General features: G+C 42.2%; 2 protein-coding genes across 8 annotated transcripts in view; both read left to right on the forward strand.

The window, feature by feature from the left end:
- dph6 (diphthamine biosynthesis 6) overlaps positions 1–18,313 on the forward strand; it is a 75,462-nt gene extending 57,149 nt beyond the window's left edge. For 3 of the 5 annotated variants that reach the window (XM_073927212.1, XM_073927213.1, XM_073927216.1), the window contains 3 exons: positions 3,704–3,943; positions 10,199–10,535; positions 16,523–18,313. In XM_073927212.1, the coding sequence (XP_073783313.1) occupies positions 3,704–3,943; positions 10,199–10,535; positions 16,523–16,641 (696 nt within the window). In that variant the 3' untranslated portion in view covers positions 16,642–18,313. The remainder of the gene's footprint in view (positions 1–3,703; positions 3,944–10,198; positions 10,536–16,522) is intronic. The other 2 variants (XM_073927214.1, XM_073927215.1) reach the window with 1 other exon arrangement.
- Positions 18,314–19,535: 1,222 nt separating this feature from the next.
- The window catches only part of nek9 (NIMA related kinase 9), a 129,464-nt gene continuing 128,999 nt past the window's right edge, over positions 19,536–20,000 (forward strand). For all 3 annotated transcript variants that reach the window (XR_012392974.1, XM_073927711.1, XM_073927710.1), the window contains exon 1: positions 19,536–19,591. The gene's annotated coding sequence lies outside the window, so the exon portion shown is untranslated. The remainder of the gene's footprint in view (positions 19,592–20,000) is intronic.

Raw genomic sequence — 20,000 nt, forward strand, 5'->3', positions numbered from 1 at the left:
CCCATCTCCTCCTCCTCCCCGAAGTACCTGCGCACGGCTCTTAATAATTGATCACGCCGCACCTGTTCTTTATTACGCCAATATTATAATCGCCAAGAGCTCTCGCTTTTGATATTCAAATGCACAAACGTGAGGGATTTTACTGAAGGCCGGTTCTCTGAGTGTGTGTGTGTGCGTGTGTGTGTGTGTGTATATATATATGTGTGTGTGTGTGTGTGTGTGTGTGTGTGCGCGTCACCATCTTGGATTGTGTTTGGATGGCGTTTTAATACCATAAACTTTCACAGACTCATTTGGTCCTTCGTTGAGTCCAATATTTCCCAGATGCTGTTTCTCAGATGCAGGAGTTGTTCACAGTGTTTCCTCTGTTTGTTCTTCTGGAGAAAGTCTGATGTGTTTTATTTGGGCTAGAGTAAAAGCAGTGTTTAATAGTGTTAAAGTCATGTTAAGCTCAATATTATTCACCCCTTCAGCAATATTAGTGTTGGATTGTCTCCAGAACAAACCACTGTTATACAATGACTTGCCTAATTACCCTAACTTTACCCTAATTACCCTAGTGAAGCCTTTACATGTCACTGTAAGCTGAACACTAGTGTCTTGAAGAAGATCTAGTCTAATATGATGTGCTGTCATCATGGAGAAGAGGAAACACATCAGCTATTAGAGATGAGTTATTAACACTGTTATGATTAGAGATGTGCTGAAATTGAGGGATAAATATAGAGGAGGTTGAACAATTCTGACTTCTTCTGTATATATTTATATAGTTTTCTATTGATTTAATTAATAATATGAACTAATTTGCAAATGTTTATATTAGGGCTTCATGATACTGGAAAAATGTGAGATTTTGTTGTTATTTGGATATGATATAACAGTTCCCTTGATTTTTATAAGCTATGTTTTTGTCATTTATTTATTTATTTGTTAAAATAAACAACCATTTTCCAGATCTAATTCAGTCTAAAAAACTGTGTCCAACATTTGTCATATCATTTATCTATCATAGACCCGGCGCAAGACGTGTTTCGCATGATTTATTGCTATTTTCAGAGCAGCACTCAGTTTTAACATTGTTTAAATAGAAATGATTCACCGTGGGGTTTTGGAGACGTCTGCATCAGCATATGTGGATAAGAACAGGACGTGTGTTTGGATATAACTCCGTTTTCTGACCACACTTCATTATTATTGTTCATTTACTCCTTTGCTGGAGATTAGAGCTGAATTTAGAAATAGTTTTGAAGAAAATCTGTGTTTAACAAAATAGATGAAACATGTGGGCTGATGGATGTGTTCAGTGGAGTGAGTGTCCACCGTTTCCTCACTCCACCAAAGTAAAGGAGTAAAAGTAAAGAGAAAGTAAAGAAGCTGAATGGAGGAGGCTCGTTCTTTATCCTCGCGCTGCAGATGCTCTGTTTAACTGTGCTCTCGCTAGTGAAGCGTTCAGCTTTTACTCTTACAGAGTCGCCATGTAAATAGCAAATGCACCATGGAGCGACACAACTGACTCTTAAAGGGAATGAGAGACGAGACTCTGATGCAGGTTCTGCTCAAAACACAGCCAGAACTCATGAAGAGGATCAGCACAGCCCTGTTAGAGCATGCGCTGGGGGTGAAGAGTGAATTTATCTGTCCTTAAAACAGAAGTGCAGTCAGACAGGCTCTTAACACTTTGTGCCATGAGCTTTAGACTGCTCTTAGATGGATAAAATAGAGCCCTTGTCTTTATAACACTATAATATTATGGCAATAACAAAACTTTTGTGATGTGTGATGCAGTCCTAGTTTATTGATTTGAAGGACAGTGATATGTTCTGTCTTTTAGTACTTCAAACAACACTCAAACAGTTATCAATGCTGCACTGCGTATTTACCATGAGCTTAAACAACACAATTCTCACATTTTTGGGGGACAACTCAAATGTGTTATGTTCAATCCACTTACATTTGTAGGAGCGATTAGATGCACTTCATTGATTTGTGTTGAGAAAGCATAAAGGAATTAAGTGCACCCAGCATCATCTGCTGTTCAGTGGATGTAAAGGGATTTACACCTTAAATAAAAGTCACAAAGGTCTTTTTCATTAGGGTTTCAGACACGATGCGCTCATAAATGCACAAATCTGCAGGGTTTCTTGCAGAATTCTGCACAGGAATAACAAAAGATGAGCGCAGCGCCAGTGTGTGTTTGCTGTAGGTGCTGTGGATGGATGTGGCTCTGCGAATAACGCTGGCAGGTAAATGAAGCGCTGATTGATCCGCCGCTGGGAGCCTGCGCTGCGTCCCGGTAATCCAGAGCTGCTGAAGATTCATCAAACATGACAAGTGAAGCCAGCAGCAGGAATCATGGGAAACCCGGATGATTATGGAAATGGATGTGACTATTTGCTCCCTCCAGCAAAGTGGGTTTTGTTGAGCCGTTGTTTCCGAGGCAATGCTCAAATGCTCATTTTGCTCCAGAAACAACATCACAGGCGGAGAAGGTCTGATCCTCCTGCTTCACTCTTGAGCCCTATTAGTATGAGTTTGGAGTGATGTTGAAACTGATTCTAGTGATTAGACCATTTTTAGTTTAAAATAAAGCACAAGCTAGCACGATGGCTCAGTGGTCAGCACTGTGGCCTCACTGCAAGAAGGTCTCTGGTTTGAGTCTCGGCTGGGTCAGTTGGTGTTTCTGTGTGGAGTTTGCATGTTCTCCCCGTGTTGGTGTGGGTTTCCTCCGGGTGCTCCGGTTTCCCTCACAGTCCAAACACATGCGCTATAGGGGGACTGATCAACTACACTGGCTGTAGTGTGTGTGTGTGTGTGTGAATGAGTGTGTATGGATGTTTCTCCTCACCTGCAGCGCTGTGTTTCTGCGAGAGCTTCTGCATCTGTATCTGCTGGATTGTGAGTTGATGTGTGGGCTCTCAGCTCATTATCAGGTTGTGAATGCGGATGTCGGAGCTGCACATTTGCTCGTCGTCCGTGTGAAACGGCAGCTGGAGCTGATAAAATAACAATGAAGGTGTAGCGCTTTAATCGAGGCTCTGCTGTTCAAACACCAGCGCTTTAATAATGTCGATGAGTTGCACCTGTTTAATGTACGGCTCCAGCATTGGCATCAATCCGGCAGGGTTCATCAGTGGGCTACAGAAAACCGCTTGAACCTTCTCCATTTAGATGCGGACACATGGTCAAATGCTGATTAGCCTCAGAACGTCCAACTATATAGAGCTGTTTAAATTATTATTCATATTATCAAATGATGTACATTCTGTGTCATATATGCACATTTCTGATGTACAGCTGAACTTGTGCTCAATTTTCATTATTTAATTAATTCATTAACACCGTGTTCATAACTCATCTCTAATAGCTGATGTGTTTCCTCTTCTCCATCATATTAGTCTAGATATTCTTCAAGACACTAGTGTTCAGCTTACAGTGACATGTAAAGGCTTCACTAGGGTAATTAGGGTAAAGTTAGGGTAATTAGGCAAGTCATTGTATAACAGTGGTTTGTTCTGGAGACAATCCAACACTAATATTGCTGAAGGGGTGAATAATATTGAGCTTAACATGACTTTAACACTATTAAACACTGCTTTAATTCTAAATGTAAAGATTCACAGTCGGATTATCGTGTGTGTGTGTGTGTGTGTGTGTGTGTGTGTGTGTGTGTGTGTGTGTGTGTGTGTGTGTGTGTGTCTGTCAGGTTGGCGGTGCAGTGTTCTGTGCGGGTCAGATCCCTCTAGTCCCGTGCCGTATGGTTCTGCTGGACGGTCCTCCACTGCTCCAGGCTCAGCTCTGCTTCAGTCACACAGAGAAGGTTCTGGAGGCTGTGAGCTCTGGACTGACGCTGAAGAACGTTCTGCAGGCGCACATCTACATCACAGACGTCAAATACAGTTCAGCCGTCAGCGCAGCCTGGAGAACACGACTGCAGGACGCACAAGTGAGCACTCAAACACACACACACACACACACACACACACACACAAACACACTCACACACACACACACACACACACACACACACACACATGCTCGTTCTGCTGCTTGATGTTGCACACTGATATTTTCATATTATATTTTCTATATGTAATCACATTTGAAAACAGGTAAATTCGAATAGATTAAATCTGCATATTTGCCCACAATCTGAAGTTGTTCTCTGGAGGCAGGTTTATGGCTCAGGGAAATCTCCAGAAACTATAATATGCTCGTTTATCACCCCATAAAATAATCTTAAAGTCAGAAGGTCCATATTGACCCTAAATATGAATGATCCCAGGCAGCACATCAGTCTGTGTTTGGGCTGCTGATCTCCTGATGATGTGGCTGCTCGTCAGGTCCGGATGATGTAAAACCTGACCTAGAGCACATGCAAATGATAAGGGCGTGGCCTGTGAGTCACCAACAGTCTGCGTTGTGTTCTGATTGGCCTTTAGTCCGCCGGGGTTTTACACTTGCGTGATTTACATGAGAACGATGGTGTCTGCTGCTCATTGTGTGGTCATTCCCATATACTGATCTCTTTTATTTGACTGAGCCTCGGTCTATCCAGATTTTTAAAGGGCACTGTTATATGCAGTGTTACTACAGAAAGTAAAACAGAAAGAAAAATAACTTGCAAAATTGACGTCAATGACATTAGACATGCTGCTGGATTACTAATATTGAATAAAGACCTCTTTAAAGGGTTAGTTAAACAAGGAAAGGCAGAATTATGTGTGAAATAAATGAGATTTAGGTGTAACTGCGGCCTGGAGATGCACAGATGTGCTGACGGGGTCCATCGTTTGTGGAGTCTTAATTCGAGACCAGTACAATCCTCTCATCACCGTGTTTGCTCTGAGATAGTGCTGCTTGTTTCCTCTTGCTCTCTGCATTGTTTCATTATTTAATGTTTATTTAGGAGAGCTGGATTAAGGGAAAGCAATTAATCCCAGAGCTCCTTCACGAATCCAACGTTTATATGCAAATGAAGTGTCCGAGTGAAGCGCAGCTGAGCCAATCAGGAGCTGATCTCAGGGCTGAGCGCTCATCAAACCTGATGCTGTGAGATTCCCACACATATCTTCAGATGTGATCCCATAATTCACTTGGGTGTGGGCCTACTCATCAGATTAATTTGATTAAACTGAAACAATTAAGATTACTGGTATTAGTGCATAACTTAAAGTCAAAACCTTTTAAAATAAGTGAAAGCAACATGAAACTGTATGTTGTGATGACTTATTGATCATCTATATGTGATCATATATCAGTGTGTTGATGCTGTCACTGGTGATGTGTCTAATAATCATCATCAGCGGGTTGATTCGGTGTGTGTGGATATGATGAAAACAGCTCCTCCAGTCAGAGGAGATGAAGCAGAAGCGTTCATAATGTCTGTAATGGAGTGTGTGATGGAGTTTGCAGGGTTAATTGGCACATGTGTTGTTTGTGGAGAGCGAGACGTGTGTGTTATAGAGACGCTTTAACTTCAGATCAATGCAAACAATGATCACACTCACAACTGCAGGTTATTGAAGTCAACTTTCCCACACGGCTGCTTTAATGAGTGTGTAAACCTTCATGTGTTCATCTGCTGTTATACAAGCTGACGGATTTCAGTGAAGAGATTAGAGATGAGTCTGACTTATTCTGTTATGAGATATTAAAATATCCACCAACTCTGTTCTGCTTTGTGATTTAAATATTTATTGATCTTGTATTAGGAGATTTGAATATTGTAATTAGCTGTGATCTATAACATGTTTAAATGTTGGAGGATTTGTTCTGCATGAAGAATTAAATGGGAATGGATTGTGGTTTATTAAAGGATTACATGGATATTGATGTAAAGAGTGTAATCTAAACCTCCTCCACCTGCTGTAACCATCATCTAAACCTCCTCCACCTGCTGTAAACATCATCTAAACCTCCTCCACCTGCCGTAAACATCATCTAAACCTCCTCCACCTGCTGTAACCATCATCTAAACCTCCTCCACCTGCTGTAAACATCATCTAAACCTCCTCCACCTGCCGTAAACATCATCTAAACCTCCTCCACCTGCCGTAAACATCATCTAAACCTCCTCCACCTGCCGTAAACATCATCTAAACCTCCTCCACCTGCCGTAAACATCATCTAAACCTCCTCCACCTGCCGTAAACATCATCTAAACCTCCTCCACCTGCCGTAAACATCATCTAAACCTCCTCCACCTGTTGTAAAAATCATCTAAACCTCCTCCACCTGCTGTAAACATCATCTAAACCTCCTCCACCTGCTGTAAACATCATCTAAACCTCCTCCACCTGCTGTAAACATCATCTAAACCTCCTCCACCTGCCGTAAACATCATCTAAACCTCCTCCACCTGCCGTAAACATCATCTAAACCTCCTCCACCTGCCGTGAACATCATCTAAACCTCCTCCACCTGCTGTAACCATCATCTAAACCTCCTCCACCTGCTGAAAACATCATCTAAACCTCCTCCACCTGCTGTAAACATCATCTAAACCTCCTCCACCTGCTGTAAACATCATCTAAACCTCCTCCACCTGCTGTAAACATCATCTAAACCTCCTCCACCTGCCGTAAACATCATCTAAACCTCCTCCACCTGCCGTAAACATCATCTAAACCTCCTCCACCTGCCGTAAACATCATCTAAACCTCCTCCACCTGCCGTAAACATCATCTAAACCTCCTCCACCTGCCGTAAACATCATCTAAACCTCCTCCACCTGCCGTAAACATCATCTAAACCTCCTCCACCTGCCGTAAACATCATCTAAACCTCCTCCACCTGCCGTAAACATCATCTAAACCTCCTCCACCTGCCGTAAACATCATCTAAACCTCCTCCACCTGCCGTAAACATCATCTAAACCTCCTCCACCTGCCGTAAACATCATCTAAACCTCCTCCATCTGCCGTAAACATCATCTAAACCTCCTCCACCTGCTGTAAACATCATCTAAACCTCCTCCACCTGCTGTAACCATCATCTAAACCTCCTCCACCTGCCGTATACATCATCTAAACCTCCTCCACCTGCTGTTAACATCATTAAACCTCCTCCGCCTGCTGTAAACATCATCTAAACCTCCTCCGCCTGCTGTAAACATCATCTAAACCTCCTCCGCCTGCCGTAAACATCATCTAAACCTCCTCCGCCTGCCGTAAACATCATCTAAACCTCCTCCGCCTGCAGTAAACATCATCTAAACCTCCTCCGCCTGCCGTAAACATCATCTAAACCTCTTCCATCTGCTGTAAACATCATCTAAACCTCCTCCACCTGCAGTAAACATCATCTAAACCTCCTCCACCTGCTGTAAACATCATCTAAACCTCCTCCATCTGCCGTAAACATCATCTAAACCTCCTCCACCTGCTGTAACCATCATCTAAACCTCCTCCACCTGCTGTAACCATCATCTAAACCTCCTCCACCTGCCGTAAACATCATCTAAACCTCCTCCACCTGCCGTTAACATCATTAAACCTCCTCCACCTGCCGTAAACATCATCTAAACCTCCTCCACCTGCTGTAAACATTATCTAAACCTCCTCCACCTGCCGTAAACATCATCTAAACCTCCTCCACCTGCTGTAACCATCATCTAAACCTCCTCCACCTGCTGTAACCATCATCTTAACCTCCTCCACCTGCCGTAAACATCATCTAAACCTCCTCCACCTGCCGTTAACATCATTAAACCTCCTCCACCTGCCGTAAACATCATCTAAACCTCCTCCATCTGCCGTAAACATCATCTAAACCTCCTCCACCTGCAGTAAACATCATCTAAACCTCCTCCACCTGCAGTAAACATCATCTAAACCTCCTCCACCTGCTGTAAACATCATCTAAACCTCCTCCACCTGCAGTAAACATCATCTAAACCTCCTCCACCTGCCGTAAACATCATCTAAACCTCCTCCACCTGCTGTAAACATCATCTAAACCTCCTCCACCTGCAGTAAACATCATCTAAACCTCCTCCACCTGCAGTAAACATCATCTAAACCTCCTCCACCTGCTGTAAACATCATCTAAACCTCCTCCACCTGCTGTAAACATCATCTAAACCTCCTCCACCTGCTGTAAACATCATCTAAACCTCCTCCACCTGCTGTAACCATCATCTAAACCTCCTCCACCTGCAGTAAACATCATCTAAACCTCCTCCACCTGCTGTAAACATCATCTAAACCTCCTCCACCTGCTGTAACCATCATCTAAACCTCCTCCACCTGCAGTAAACATCATCTAAACCTCCTCCACCTGCAGTAAACATCATCTAAACCTCCTCCACCTGCTGTAAACATCATCTAAACCTCCTCCACCTGCCGTAACCATCATCTAAACCTCCTCCACCTGCCGTAAACATCATCTAAACCTCCTCCACCTGCTGTTAACATCATTAAACCTCCTCCGCCTGCTGTAACCATCATCTAAACCTCCTCCGCCTGCTGTAAACATCATCTAAACCTCCTCCGCCTGCCGTAAACATCATCTAAACCTCCTCCACCTGCCGTAAACATCATCTAAACCTCCTCCATCTGCCGTAAACATCATCTAAACCTCCTCCACCTGCCGTAACCATCATCTAAACCTCATCCACCTGCTGTAAACATCATCTAAACCTCCTCCATCTGCCGTAAACATCATCTAAACCTCCTCCACCTGCTGCAAACATCATCTAAACCTCCTCCACCTGCCGTAACCATCATCTAAACCTCCTCCACCTGCCGTAAACATCATCTAAACCTCCTCCACCTGCTGTTAACATCATTAAACCTCCTCCACCTGCTGTAACCATCATCTAAATCTCCTCCACCTGCGGTAACCATCATCTAAACCTCCTCCACCTGCTGTAAACATCATGTAAACCTCCTCCACCTGCCGTAAACATCATCTAAACCTCCTCCACCTGCAGTAAACATCATCTAAACCTCCTCTACCTGCTGTAACCATCATCTAAACCTCCTCCACCTGCCGTAAACATCATCTAAACCTCCTCCACCTGCCGTAAACATCATCTAAACCTCCTCCACCTGCCGTAAACATCATCTAAACCTCCTCCACCTGCCGTGAACATCATGTAAACCTTATGGCTATAGTAAATGCTGTTGTTTCAGATCTTGTTCTGTTTTTGACATATAAAGTGAGAGTCTGGATGTCACGAGGTCGGCCTTTAAAGTTTACCCTTAAGAGTAATTTCTGTCTTCATTTACTCACCCTTTACCTTTTCCAAACCTGTTGACCACAGCAGAAGGTCATCCTGCAGTCATTGATTTCCACAGTATTTGTTGTCCTGTGGTTTTCAGCTTTCTTCAAAATATCATCAAACAGGTGTGTAAGAAGTGATTAACTCTTCATTTTTGAGTGAACTATCCCTTAAAACCGCTCTGGATCCCTTATTACGGACCCTGGGAACCATTAGCAGCCTCCCTTCATTACGGCCCCTGTGTGCTGTTAAGTGCTAATCTGTGGCGTATTAAAGCGCAGCCGTCTGAGTGAACACTTTGCTCTGCTTAAAGCTGCTATTGTTTAGTGGCTGAAGTGCTGTGGTGTTGATACGCAATCAGCGCGCGCTGCTTTAATCTGGATGTAAGTGCAGCGCCGGTCACCGGGTCGCCACCGGGACGCGGCCCCAAATTGTGAGAAAAGCCTCTCTGATTTATTCGCCGTCTGCTTTCTGAGCGAATCTCGAAATAAAGTGTGTGTAACCCGTCATTACAGTGGTGCGCTGGAGTGGAGGAAAATTGATCCAGCCAATTGAGCAGAGGGTTAAGTGTTTTCGGCCCTGATCGACGGCGCAAACAAAGCGGCGCTTGTGTAAAACACTCATTTGTCGGCCATTAGCAGATGAGACGGTGTTATTTGAGGGCCGCATTGTGTCGCAGAAGACGTTTGAGAGGCGATAATGGCCGCCGCTGAAGAATAAAGATGTTTAACTCTGCAGATGACATCATTTAAGGCCTGAGATGGTGTAGAATGAGCCGCGCGTGTCTGGAATCTCTCTGATCTGGCTTTGTCTCGCCGGTCGCTTGTTGTCAGGCTGCAGGTGATGTCCGTGTGTGTTCATCATGGGGATGAGATAACTCCGCTGTTGTTTTCAGTGTGATGAAGGTGTGTTTTCTTCACTTTGTGTTTGTGTTGTTCTCATGCACTGGTGTGTGTGTGTGTGTGTGCTCCTCAGCTCCATCTGCTGGTGGTGTGTGCTCTGCCCAGAGGAGCGCTGCTGGAGCTGCATGTGTCTGCGGTGCAGGACTGTCCCTCAGAGAGAGTGTGTGTGTGTGGGAGCTCCAGCGGCCTTGTGGAGTCCCGGCTGCTGCGCTCCGGCTGCGCTCGATACGCCTCTCTGTCTCTGAGTGTGTGTGAGAGCGCAGAGAGTGTGTGTGTGAGCGCCGAGAGCCTGCTGCACACACTGATGTCCTGCTACAGCTCTGCGCTTCAGGAGAGTCCCGGGCTGACTGCGCTGTGTGCCAGAGTCTTCTACAGGAGACACCACAACACCAGCACACACATCGCCACAGGTACCACACACACACACACACGTATACTGTATATATATCACATCAGATAAAGTTGTGACCGTGTGGAAAACACAAATAAAAACAGAAGGGAGTGATTTCTAGTTTTACTTTGACTTGTATTTCATTGCAGAGAGTGAAAGAAACATCATGAGTGTGTTCCTCATCATTCTTATCGGTTATTTTTTAAGTAAACACATGTGCCAATGTTGGTTCCTGCAGCACACTCCAGAAACAGAGTCAGGATCAGTGCAGGGCCGTAATCAGGTGATCTGCTGGATGATGATGTGATGTCCACAGGTGATGGTGATGATGATCTGCTCATCAGGAAAGCTCTAGTGCTTTAGGAGCAGAGATGGGTCGAGGATCTCCAGTTTGAGCACAGATATGAGAGGAAAAATACGAGTGTGGGCGTGTATTATGCAAATGACTAACTTTTTGCACATGGAGGCTCATTCAGAACTCTCCAGATTCACTTTCAGAAGAACAAAATTAAGGACAAAGGTCCGTCAGGGTTACCTAAATGACTTACATTCGCTCAATGCCAGAATAATGAGAGATTTTGTTATTAATTTCTAGACAGTCAGAAGTGTACACACATTTCCTTGGTGTTTGTTAGCTTTGCTTTTAAACTGTTTAACTTTGGTCAAGTGTTTTGGGTCTCCTTCCACAAGCTTCTCACAATAGTTTGCTGGTATTTTGGCCCATTCCTCCTGCAGAATTGCTGTAACTGAGTCAGATTTGTAGGCTGTCTTGCTCACACAAGCTTTTTCAACTCTGCCCACACATTCTCTATAGGATTGAGATCAGGGCTTTGTGATGGCCACTCCAAAACATTCACTCTGTTGTCCTTAAAGCACATGTGAACTCATTAAACAGTGTGTTCAGGCTCATGATCTGTCTGGAAGAGCCATTTGTGGCCCAGTTGTAATGTCCTGGCTGATGTGTTGAGATGTTGCTTCAGTATTTCTCCATGATGTTCTGTCTTCATGATGCCATCTATGCTGTGAAGTGGACCAGTCCCTCCTGCAGCAAAACAGCCCCACAGCATGATGCTGCCGCCCCCATACTGCACAGTTGGGATGGTGTTCTAGGCTTGTGCGCTTTCCTCTTTGTCCTCCAGATGTAACACTGCTCATTATGGCCAAACAGTTCAATCTTAGCTCCATCAGAGCACAGGACATGTCTCCACACATCAGTCTTTCCCCAGTGTCATTCAGCTAATGGTAATCTGGCTTTGTTGTTGATTTTTCCATGTTGTCACACAGAAGGAAGCAGTGTGTTTGAGCTTTTCCTTCAACACTATTCTACAGTTGTGCCTCACATTAACTCAAATGCTGTCAATCAGCCAATCAGAAACCTCCAAAACCCTGACATCATCATCTGAGCTTTACAGAGGCAGAATAATCTTACTGTGTGCAAACTTGACTTTCAAGAACAATTTCTCAAACAATCTCTCTCATTATTCTGCTGTTGAGCAGAACAGAAACACACGTGATCATCCTCACTTACCTAAAGAGGAAAAGTTTAGTCACATTAACAGCTGACTCTTTTTAATGCTGATGTGCCTTTTTATACAGTAGATGGAAACTTCTGCTTTCAGCTGTATATATATATATATATATGATGGTATAAACACAAAACACTTGCACAATTAAGACGAATGAGACTTGCTGTTTTCAAAAATTGGTCAAAATTAAATGTTTTTCCTTAAAACAAGAAGAAAATGATCTGTGCATGACGTCAGGACAACATCTTGAGTCTGCTTTTCACTTCAGTTTGACTCTGTAAACATGACACTGTTATTTGCATGTCTGGATTAAAGAATTGTTAAATATTTTGACTAGAAACAAGACAAAACGTCCAGTAAGAAAAGCATTGCGGTGTATTTCACATGTGTCTGACGTACAGATGTTGATGAAGCCTAGTGTGTGTGTGTGCGTGTGTGTGTGTGTATGTGTGTGTGTGTGTGTGTGTGTGTATGTGTGTGTGTGTGTGTGTGTGTGTGTGTGTGTGTGTGTGTGTGTGTGTGTGTGTATGTGTGTGTGTGTGCGTACGTGCGTGCGTGTGTGTGTGTGTGTGTGTGTGTGCTGAATCAGCTGACAGTCCTCCATCAGGTCTGCTGTTGTGCTGAAGCGTGCGCTGATGTTTCCGTCATCAGATCCGCGTGCCGCCGCTGCAGCATATGTTCAAACACATTTCTCCAGCTGTCTGTCTGTGGCGTGGTGTGGACGCCCTCAGAGATCGCCAGCAGCGCATTCACGGGTCACAGACCAACAATATCAGAGGAGAAATGAAGACATTTGCCCTGAAACCCTTTCTGTCGGACCCACGTCCCCAAAACTCAGACGACAGTCTCCTGATCCGCTGTGCTGACAGACAGGCGTTTGGCTCCGGGACATCTCCAAAAGCCAAAAAATCATCTTGATGCTGTTCTGGAGGCTCTTTCAGGCGTTGTGTTCATCAGAATAGACCAGCAGGTTAAATGCGTACGCTGATCACCGTCCTAAATCTGTCTACTGATATCCTGGAAATCAGGTCACACAGGGCTCCTTACTAGACAAATGCTGATATTCAGAAATTCAATATACAGCTGATAATGAACATGCAGTGTTGATGTGGAGGACACTGTCAATAACTATTCATTATCTGAGTGTTTATTAAGATTGTGTTTGCAGTGGTTGTTCAAAACAGTGACGGAGACTTCATTAGTTATTTAGCTTAATAGTTTAAACATAATCAACACACAGACATGTATATTAACTGTGCAGTGTATTAGAACAATTGCAGACGGAGAAACAGAGAAAGCAAAGGTTCTGGAAATTGCCTCATGATCACGGAGAGATCCATGAATAACCCAGCAAACCTGAAGCTTTCATATAAAAAATAATAACATTTTCATTTCTTACACTGTAAACAGAGAGCAGTTTACTTTAAAAGCTGTTGCCCTAAAAGCGACGAGTTCATTTAAAACATTTGAGTAAACCCAGTGTAACATGGAACTGACTCATTTATAATTATGCACTGTTCGTTTATTTTTAGGCGGTGTGTCTGCTCACTTGTTAGCTAATCGCTTTTAAAGCAACAGCTTTACTCACTTATTGAAGTAAAGTTGAATAGACTCTTTCCACATTTGGTTTTCCTGTTAAATTAAAGCTGATCTTAATCAAAAGCCAGCCAGAACAAATTGGATTCAAGAGGCATTTTTCAAACTGGCCAGAGACAAATCTCACAAATTATCTGCAGTTGAAGAGGCTCGACCCCCCTTAGTTTTACAGCAACACTGTGGGACTCTGAAGCCTAGTTCACACTGTTTGACTTTAGACATCTGCCGTTCGCTGTGCCGTTCTAACTGTGACTTGATATTTCTGTGTCTTTAAATCGCTGTGGTGTGCACACTACGCAACACTACGGCTCAGGCCCAATTCTAACCCTTACCCCCTACCCCTGGTTTGGAATTGGATGTCCCAATCCTTTTCCTTTCGAAGGCGTAGGGCTAAGGGGAAGGGCTAGATAGCCCTTGAAATGGAGATTTTCCAGGACCACTAGCCTGATCTCACAGGAAAACTTTTACGTTTCGTCAGTGTAGTGGCAGTTTAGTCGTCTGAAATTGAAATTGTGAGTTCAGTCGTACAAAATTGCACCCAACCCCACCCCTATACCCAACTTCCATTGGGTGATGGGCAAATCGTACTAAATTGATACAAATTAGATGTGCGAATTCATACAAATTAGCCACTAAATCAAAAAGAATTGCCGTGAGATTGTGTTGGGACCACACTAGAAACCAAGGGGTGCAAAGATTTCCCAGAACACAGCAGCTCACAACGCAACATGGCTGCACATGCGAGTCAGGAGATGCACAAATTTAAGTGTTTTCGGCATTATTAAGAATTTTTTAAGCAAGCAAACGCATATTTTAAAACATTCATAATAGCCCTTGTGTTTTACGATCATGCTACTTTAAAAAAAAGCTGCTAAATTTGGCTCTCTATAATCCCCAAAAATAACTCCTGTACAGTAGTCCCACAACATAGACAAAAATAGAGTTGGCCTACATGAATGATCCACAAGAGGGCGCCACACTCTACATGATCTGACAACAACAGCTCTGTCCCACCCACAAACCCCAGCCAATAACATGTTAAGGGCGGAGCCGTCTGAAAGAACAGAACCCTATTGGCTGATGTGTGATGATGACATCACTGACACACAGCATCGTTTGAAATCTCTCTGTGAGTGTTCAAGTGAGTGTTTGAAAGCTTCGTCAGTCAGCGGATCTGTCAGTCGCTCATATATCTGCACGGTTCAGCTGATAGACGAGGCTTGATATGTCTGTGTAAAGGCAGGGTGAAGTGAGTGCATGGATGGCTATTCTGGCCAATCACAGACATTCCTGTCGAGCTCCTGAACATAACAGCCAATCATGACCACATCAGCTCATGACCTGCTCTCTCATTGGAGAGTGGGATGTCCAGCGTTCTCCAGCCTCCGGGGCCTACACTGCAGCTCTGCACAGGAAGTTTGGCCAGAGGAGAAATGGTTGTGCCCAGCAGAGCCAGGTTTCTCTTCTTCACTCTGGTCAATTGGTGAGGTCTGTTCCTCCACTGGCTTGCTTGGTGTGGGCCTTGTGGAGCTGCGCATGGATGGATTTGCTCTTCAGTGTTTGGTCTCTCAGTGTGTGTGATGAAGGTGACCGTTGGACTAATGCAGCTTGTTTTAGTGTGTGATCTCCTGTTGAAGCTCTGGTTACCCATAGTGCACCGCAGGCCTGATGGAGCACACAGAGAAAAGCTTCATTTCATTAATGACGTGTGTGTGTGTGTGTGTGTGTGTGTGTGTGTGTGTGTGTGTGTGTGCGTGTGTGTGTGTGTGTTTGATGAAAGACCTGATCAAAAGAGTTTGATGTTTGTGTTAGTCAGTGTGTCTGCTGTGTTTCCGCACTGACCTCGCTCCCCCAGCGCTGGACTCGGGCTAATTGCAGTGGCTCTCTTCTGGACACAATCACATGAAAACTGACCCATTGTTTACTGACCTTCATGTTCTTCTGAACCCGACAGACTTTAGCTTGTCTTCAGAACTCAGCTAAACTAAAATAATAATACTAATGAAAGCATATTTAATGTGTTTTGTGCTTGTGAAATGTGCATCAGTATTCGTTTCAGGATTTCTGTTAACATGATACGCTTTATGGCGTTTGATTAATGTTCAGTAGGGTTAGATGTTGGATTTCTGGATAAAGAATTAACCCTAAAAACATATTAACGAGCCCTGAAAACCCTGCGGCACTTACTCCTCTACAGGGGTCCGCTTTCACATGTAAAAATACTGTAGTCATTTATAGTAAATACTAGTATTTATGAACCATACTAGAGTAATATTGTATATATTATAGTATTTACAGCTCTTTGTTAATGAGCGCTTCAGTAGTCTGCAGTATTAGAGATAGTGACCTAATCAACAGTAATAAATACAGTGGTATACTTTAGTTTTTACTACAGTAAACTGTGGTGTATTGCTGTTTAATATGCCCTATAAGTTCAGAAAACTACAGCATGGTGTCATTTGTTTATATTACTGTAGTTGTTGTGTTACCATAGCAACTGTAGAATCACCACAACAGATCAATTACTGTAGTTGTTGTGTTACTATAGCAACCATAGAATCACCACAACAGATCAATTACCTATTATCATAGCAACCGTTGAATCACCATGACAAATTAATTACTACAGTTGTTACTATAGCAACTATAGAACCCACATAAGAGATTAATTACCATAGTTGTTGTGTTACCATAGCAACTGTAGAATCACCACATCAGATGGTATTTTGGTTTTCCCATCAATATAATATACAGATGAAACTTTGGTTGGTGCACTCCCAACATGTGTGTGTGTGTGTGTGTGTGTGTGTGTGTGTGTGTGTGTGTGTGTGTGTGTGTGTGTGTGTGTGTGTGTGTGTGTGTGTGTGTGTGTGTGTGTACGCAGGTCTGCAGCAGCGCTTCACTGGTGCTCGGGATCCGTGTGCTCCTGCGGTGGTTCTGGTTCCTGTTGAGGATCTTGCAGAGGGTCAGCTGCTGCTGGTGTCCTGCTGGCTCAGTGTCTAGAGCAGATGTACAGTATGAGGAGACACACATTCATCAGCGAATGCCAAACACCAGTGCATTTCTCTGTGTACATGTGCATTCACTGCAACATCAATAAATGCTCTCTATCATGCAGGTCTGCTATTTCCAGCACAGTTTTAGTATGTAAGCTGCATACTCATTGCAATGCGTTATAAGTTGTAGGAAAGTAATAGAGGCAAAGGCATCCATTAAAGATTATTTGTCCTAAATGCATTTGGGCTGAGATTGCATGTTCATCATGTCTGTGGCAAAACACAGCCAAAACTAGAGCACAAGAGTTAAGAGTCTTTTTTTAATCAATTTTTGCAACCTCTAAAGCTTTAAAGGGATAGTTCACCCAGACACTGATCATTTTACTCTCCCTCCTTTCAAAGCAAACACAAAAGAAGATATTCTGAAGAAAACCCAAAACCACTGACCTCCATCGTGGGAAAAACAAATCCAATAGAAGTCAATGGTTACAGGATTCCAGCATTCTTCAAAATATCTTCTTCAGTGTCCAGCAGAGGAAAGACACTCATGAAAGAGTTTTCACTATCGGGTCAACTGCGTCCTCAACATCAGAGTGCGATTTGCATAGTCAATTATATCATTTAATTTGCATTTTGCACCACATTTTGCTCATTTATAATAGAGAATGCATGTTCTCCCCGTGTTGGTGTGGGTTTCCTCCGGGTGCTCCGGTTTCCCCCACAGTCCAAACACATGCACTATAGGGGAACTGATCAACTACACTGGCCGTAGTGTATGAGTGTGTGTCTGTGAATGAGTGTGTATGGGTGTTTCCCACTACTAGGTTGCAGCTGGAAGGGCATCCGCTGTGTAAAACATGCTGGAATAGTTGGTGGTTCATTCCTCTGTGGCGACCGCTGATTAATAAAGGGACTCAGCTAAAGGAACTTCTATTTTGCTGTTGAACTCCTCAATGTGAAATGATGATTAGATGATTATTAAATATTTGCGCTTTATATGTTGTGAGATCTTAAGGCTTACATCTCTCCTCCTCAATTACTATACAGTGGACCTCCTGACCAGCTACTGGCATTTACAACAGGCTATGAAGTATTGTAGGAATCACCACTGAAGACTTTTCTTTATGTTGTTTGTTTTAACGACAGATTTAGCATCAGCAGTCCATCCAAAAGTACTGTTATTTGTACAGTAAACCGAGGAGTCAATAACATCCAAAGCACTAATCAGAGGATGCATTTTACAGTATTTTAAACATACAAAAATACAAGACACTAAAGTACTTTGACGCTAAATATTAAGCCATTTTCATAAACTCTATCAAATACAGATTACACAATAATATAATGCATTTAAAATGTGGAATGCATGTATCATAAATACTGCCCATCCCTGCGTAACACAACACTGTGTTATTACCGCATATCTTCAGTGTTGAAGACTTCATCATCATCATCATCATGAGTGTGTTTGAGTCTTCAGTTGTTTGTCGCCATCATGTGGCAGCATGGCTCTCTGCACACATTTAGAGATGAATATTAATGAAGCCTGTACATGAACTGTTCATCATTAATGAACACATTAACTCATGAACAATATTTGTTTTTCTTTGTTTTTCTTTTCTAACTTCTGTTTTTGTTTATGTTTGGTTGCAATAAAAACAATAAAATAATTATTCCTATAATGTGTTTACATTCATTTGTATATGCTCATTGTATGGTCAATATTATTAACCTGAAACAGAGCACTGCTATACAGTGACTTTTTAGCCCATCATTGATTCTGTTTATTTACCCGTGTAAATGTGTGTACATTTATATTTATCCAGTTTTTAAATTAATTTCAGGAACATTATTGACTAATATGGAAGTGTTCATATGCTTTATTCACAATGCAGTGTGTACAGTAATGTTTTCTGTCTTTCAGTAGAGATATTACATGAGAGACTTGCTTTGTTTAGCAAATAAAGTGGATCTAATTGAATTTGCATTGTTAATATTAAATAAAAGTTAAATGTATTACTTTTTATTTCATCAATCAAGGTTTTAGTTATGATACTCCCAAAATAATTCAGCAGAAATCCGCAGATTTTAACACAATTCTGCACAGAAAAAGCAAATAATGTCCACAGATTCCACCTGGCCCTACTCATTACCCTATTAAGCATTTAAAGTTACACTTTATCTTGAAAAATATGGAGTAAAATGGTATGTACTGTCATAATTGTGATTTTAAAAAAATATTAAAACTATTATGTTCTAGAAATGATCTTGCTGATGATTCGATATCAGTTCTTACATATAAATCAGCAGAGGATCATATATCCAAGTATAATTATTACTGTATTTAAAAATAGTGTTACTGTATGGAGGTTACAGTCAACAGTGGTTATATATATATATATATATATATATATATATATATATATATATATATATATATATATATATATATATATATATATATATATATATATATATATTGATCCTGACCGGTTTAACAAGTTAACTTTCAGGGAATTTTGTTTGGTCGAAAATGACTGCAATGTTGTTACATTAATATTGACATTATAATGTGTACTGGAATTTAAATGTACTTTTATTTGTATTAAATTAAGTTTACTCATCAGCTATTTTATTTCGTATTTACTCCTACACATTACCGCGTCGGCAGTCTTATTTAAAGCTTCTGTCAGACATGTAAAAACAATAATGTTATGCTGATGAATATTTTGAAATAAAAGCCCGTGAGAATCGAGTCAGTTCCGCTTCCTGCATCTCTTGTTTGTTTCCGAGCAGAATTGTGTCGACTCTCAAAAGATTCAAAGATTCGACTCGTTCTGCGAACTCAATGGACGTGGACGCCAGTTCAAAACAAGCGACCGAACGAGTCGACTCCCTGTCGGAAATGACTCCCACGGCAAGTTGTGTGTAGTTCAGTGTGGAGACTCGAGAGGAGGGTAAGTTAGTTTAACCAGAATAAACACACAAGCTGAGGTGAAGTTGGTTTTATTTTCGCACATTGGTTCATTTTTGAGGAGTGACAAACAATGACGCGATCCCAGAACTGTTCACCACGATACTTTTAATTATTCGGTCTGAAATCTCGTGTTATTATCCCTTTATAACAACATTAGCACAATTTAACTGAACATCTTTAATAAACATTGGCTGATCATATAGTTTCAGTGTTTGGGATTTGCTAACAGTACTTTTCTGAAATTAAACTATAAAGGTGAATATGCGAGCATGAGACCAACTTTACCTCGATAACAGTCATAACTGTTGTACATGTTCATGATTGAGCTGAAGTTGCTCTTACATTAGTTCAGTTGTGAACAGCTCGTGACACACTCTCTATACTGTACT

This window comes from Danio rerio, chromosome 17 (assembly GCF_049306965.1).
Source record: "Danio rerio strain Tuebingen ecotype United States chromosome 17, GRCz12tu, whole genome shotgun sequence".
NCBI lineage: Eukaryota > Metazoa > Chordata > Actinopteri > Cypriniformes > Danionidae > Danio > Danio rerio.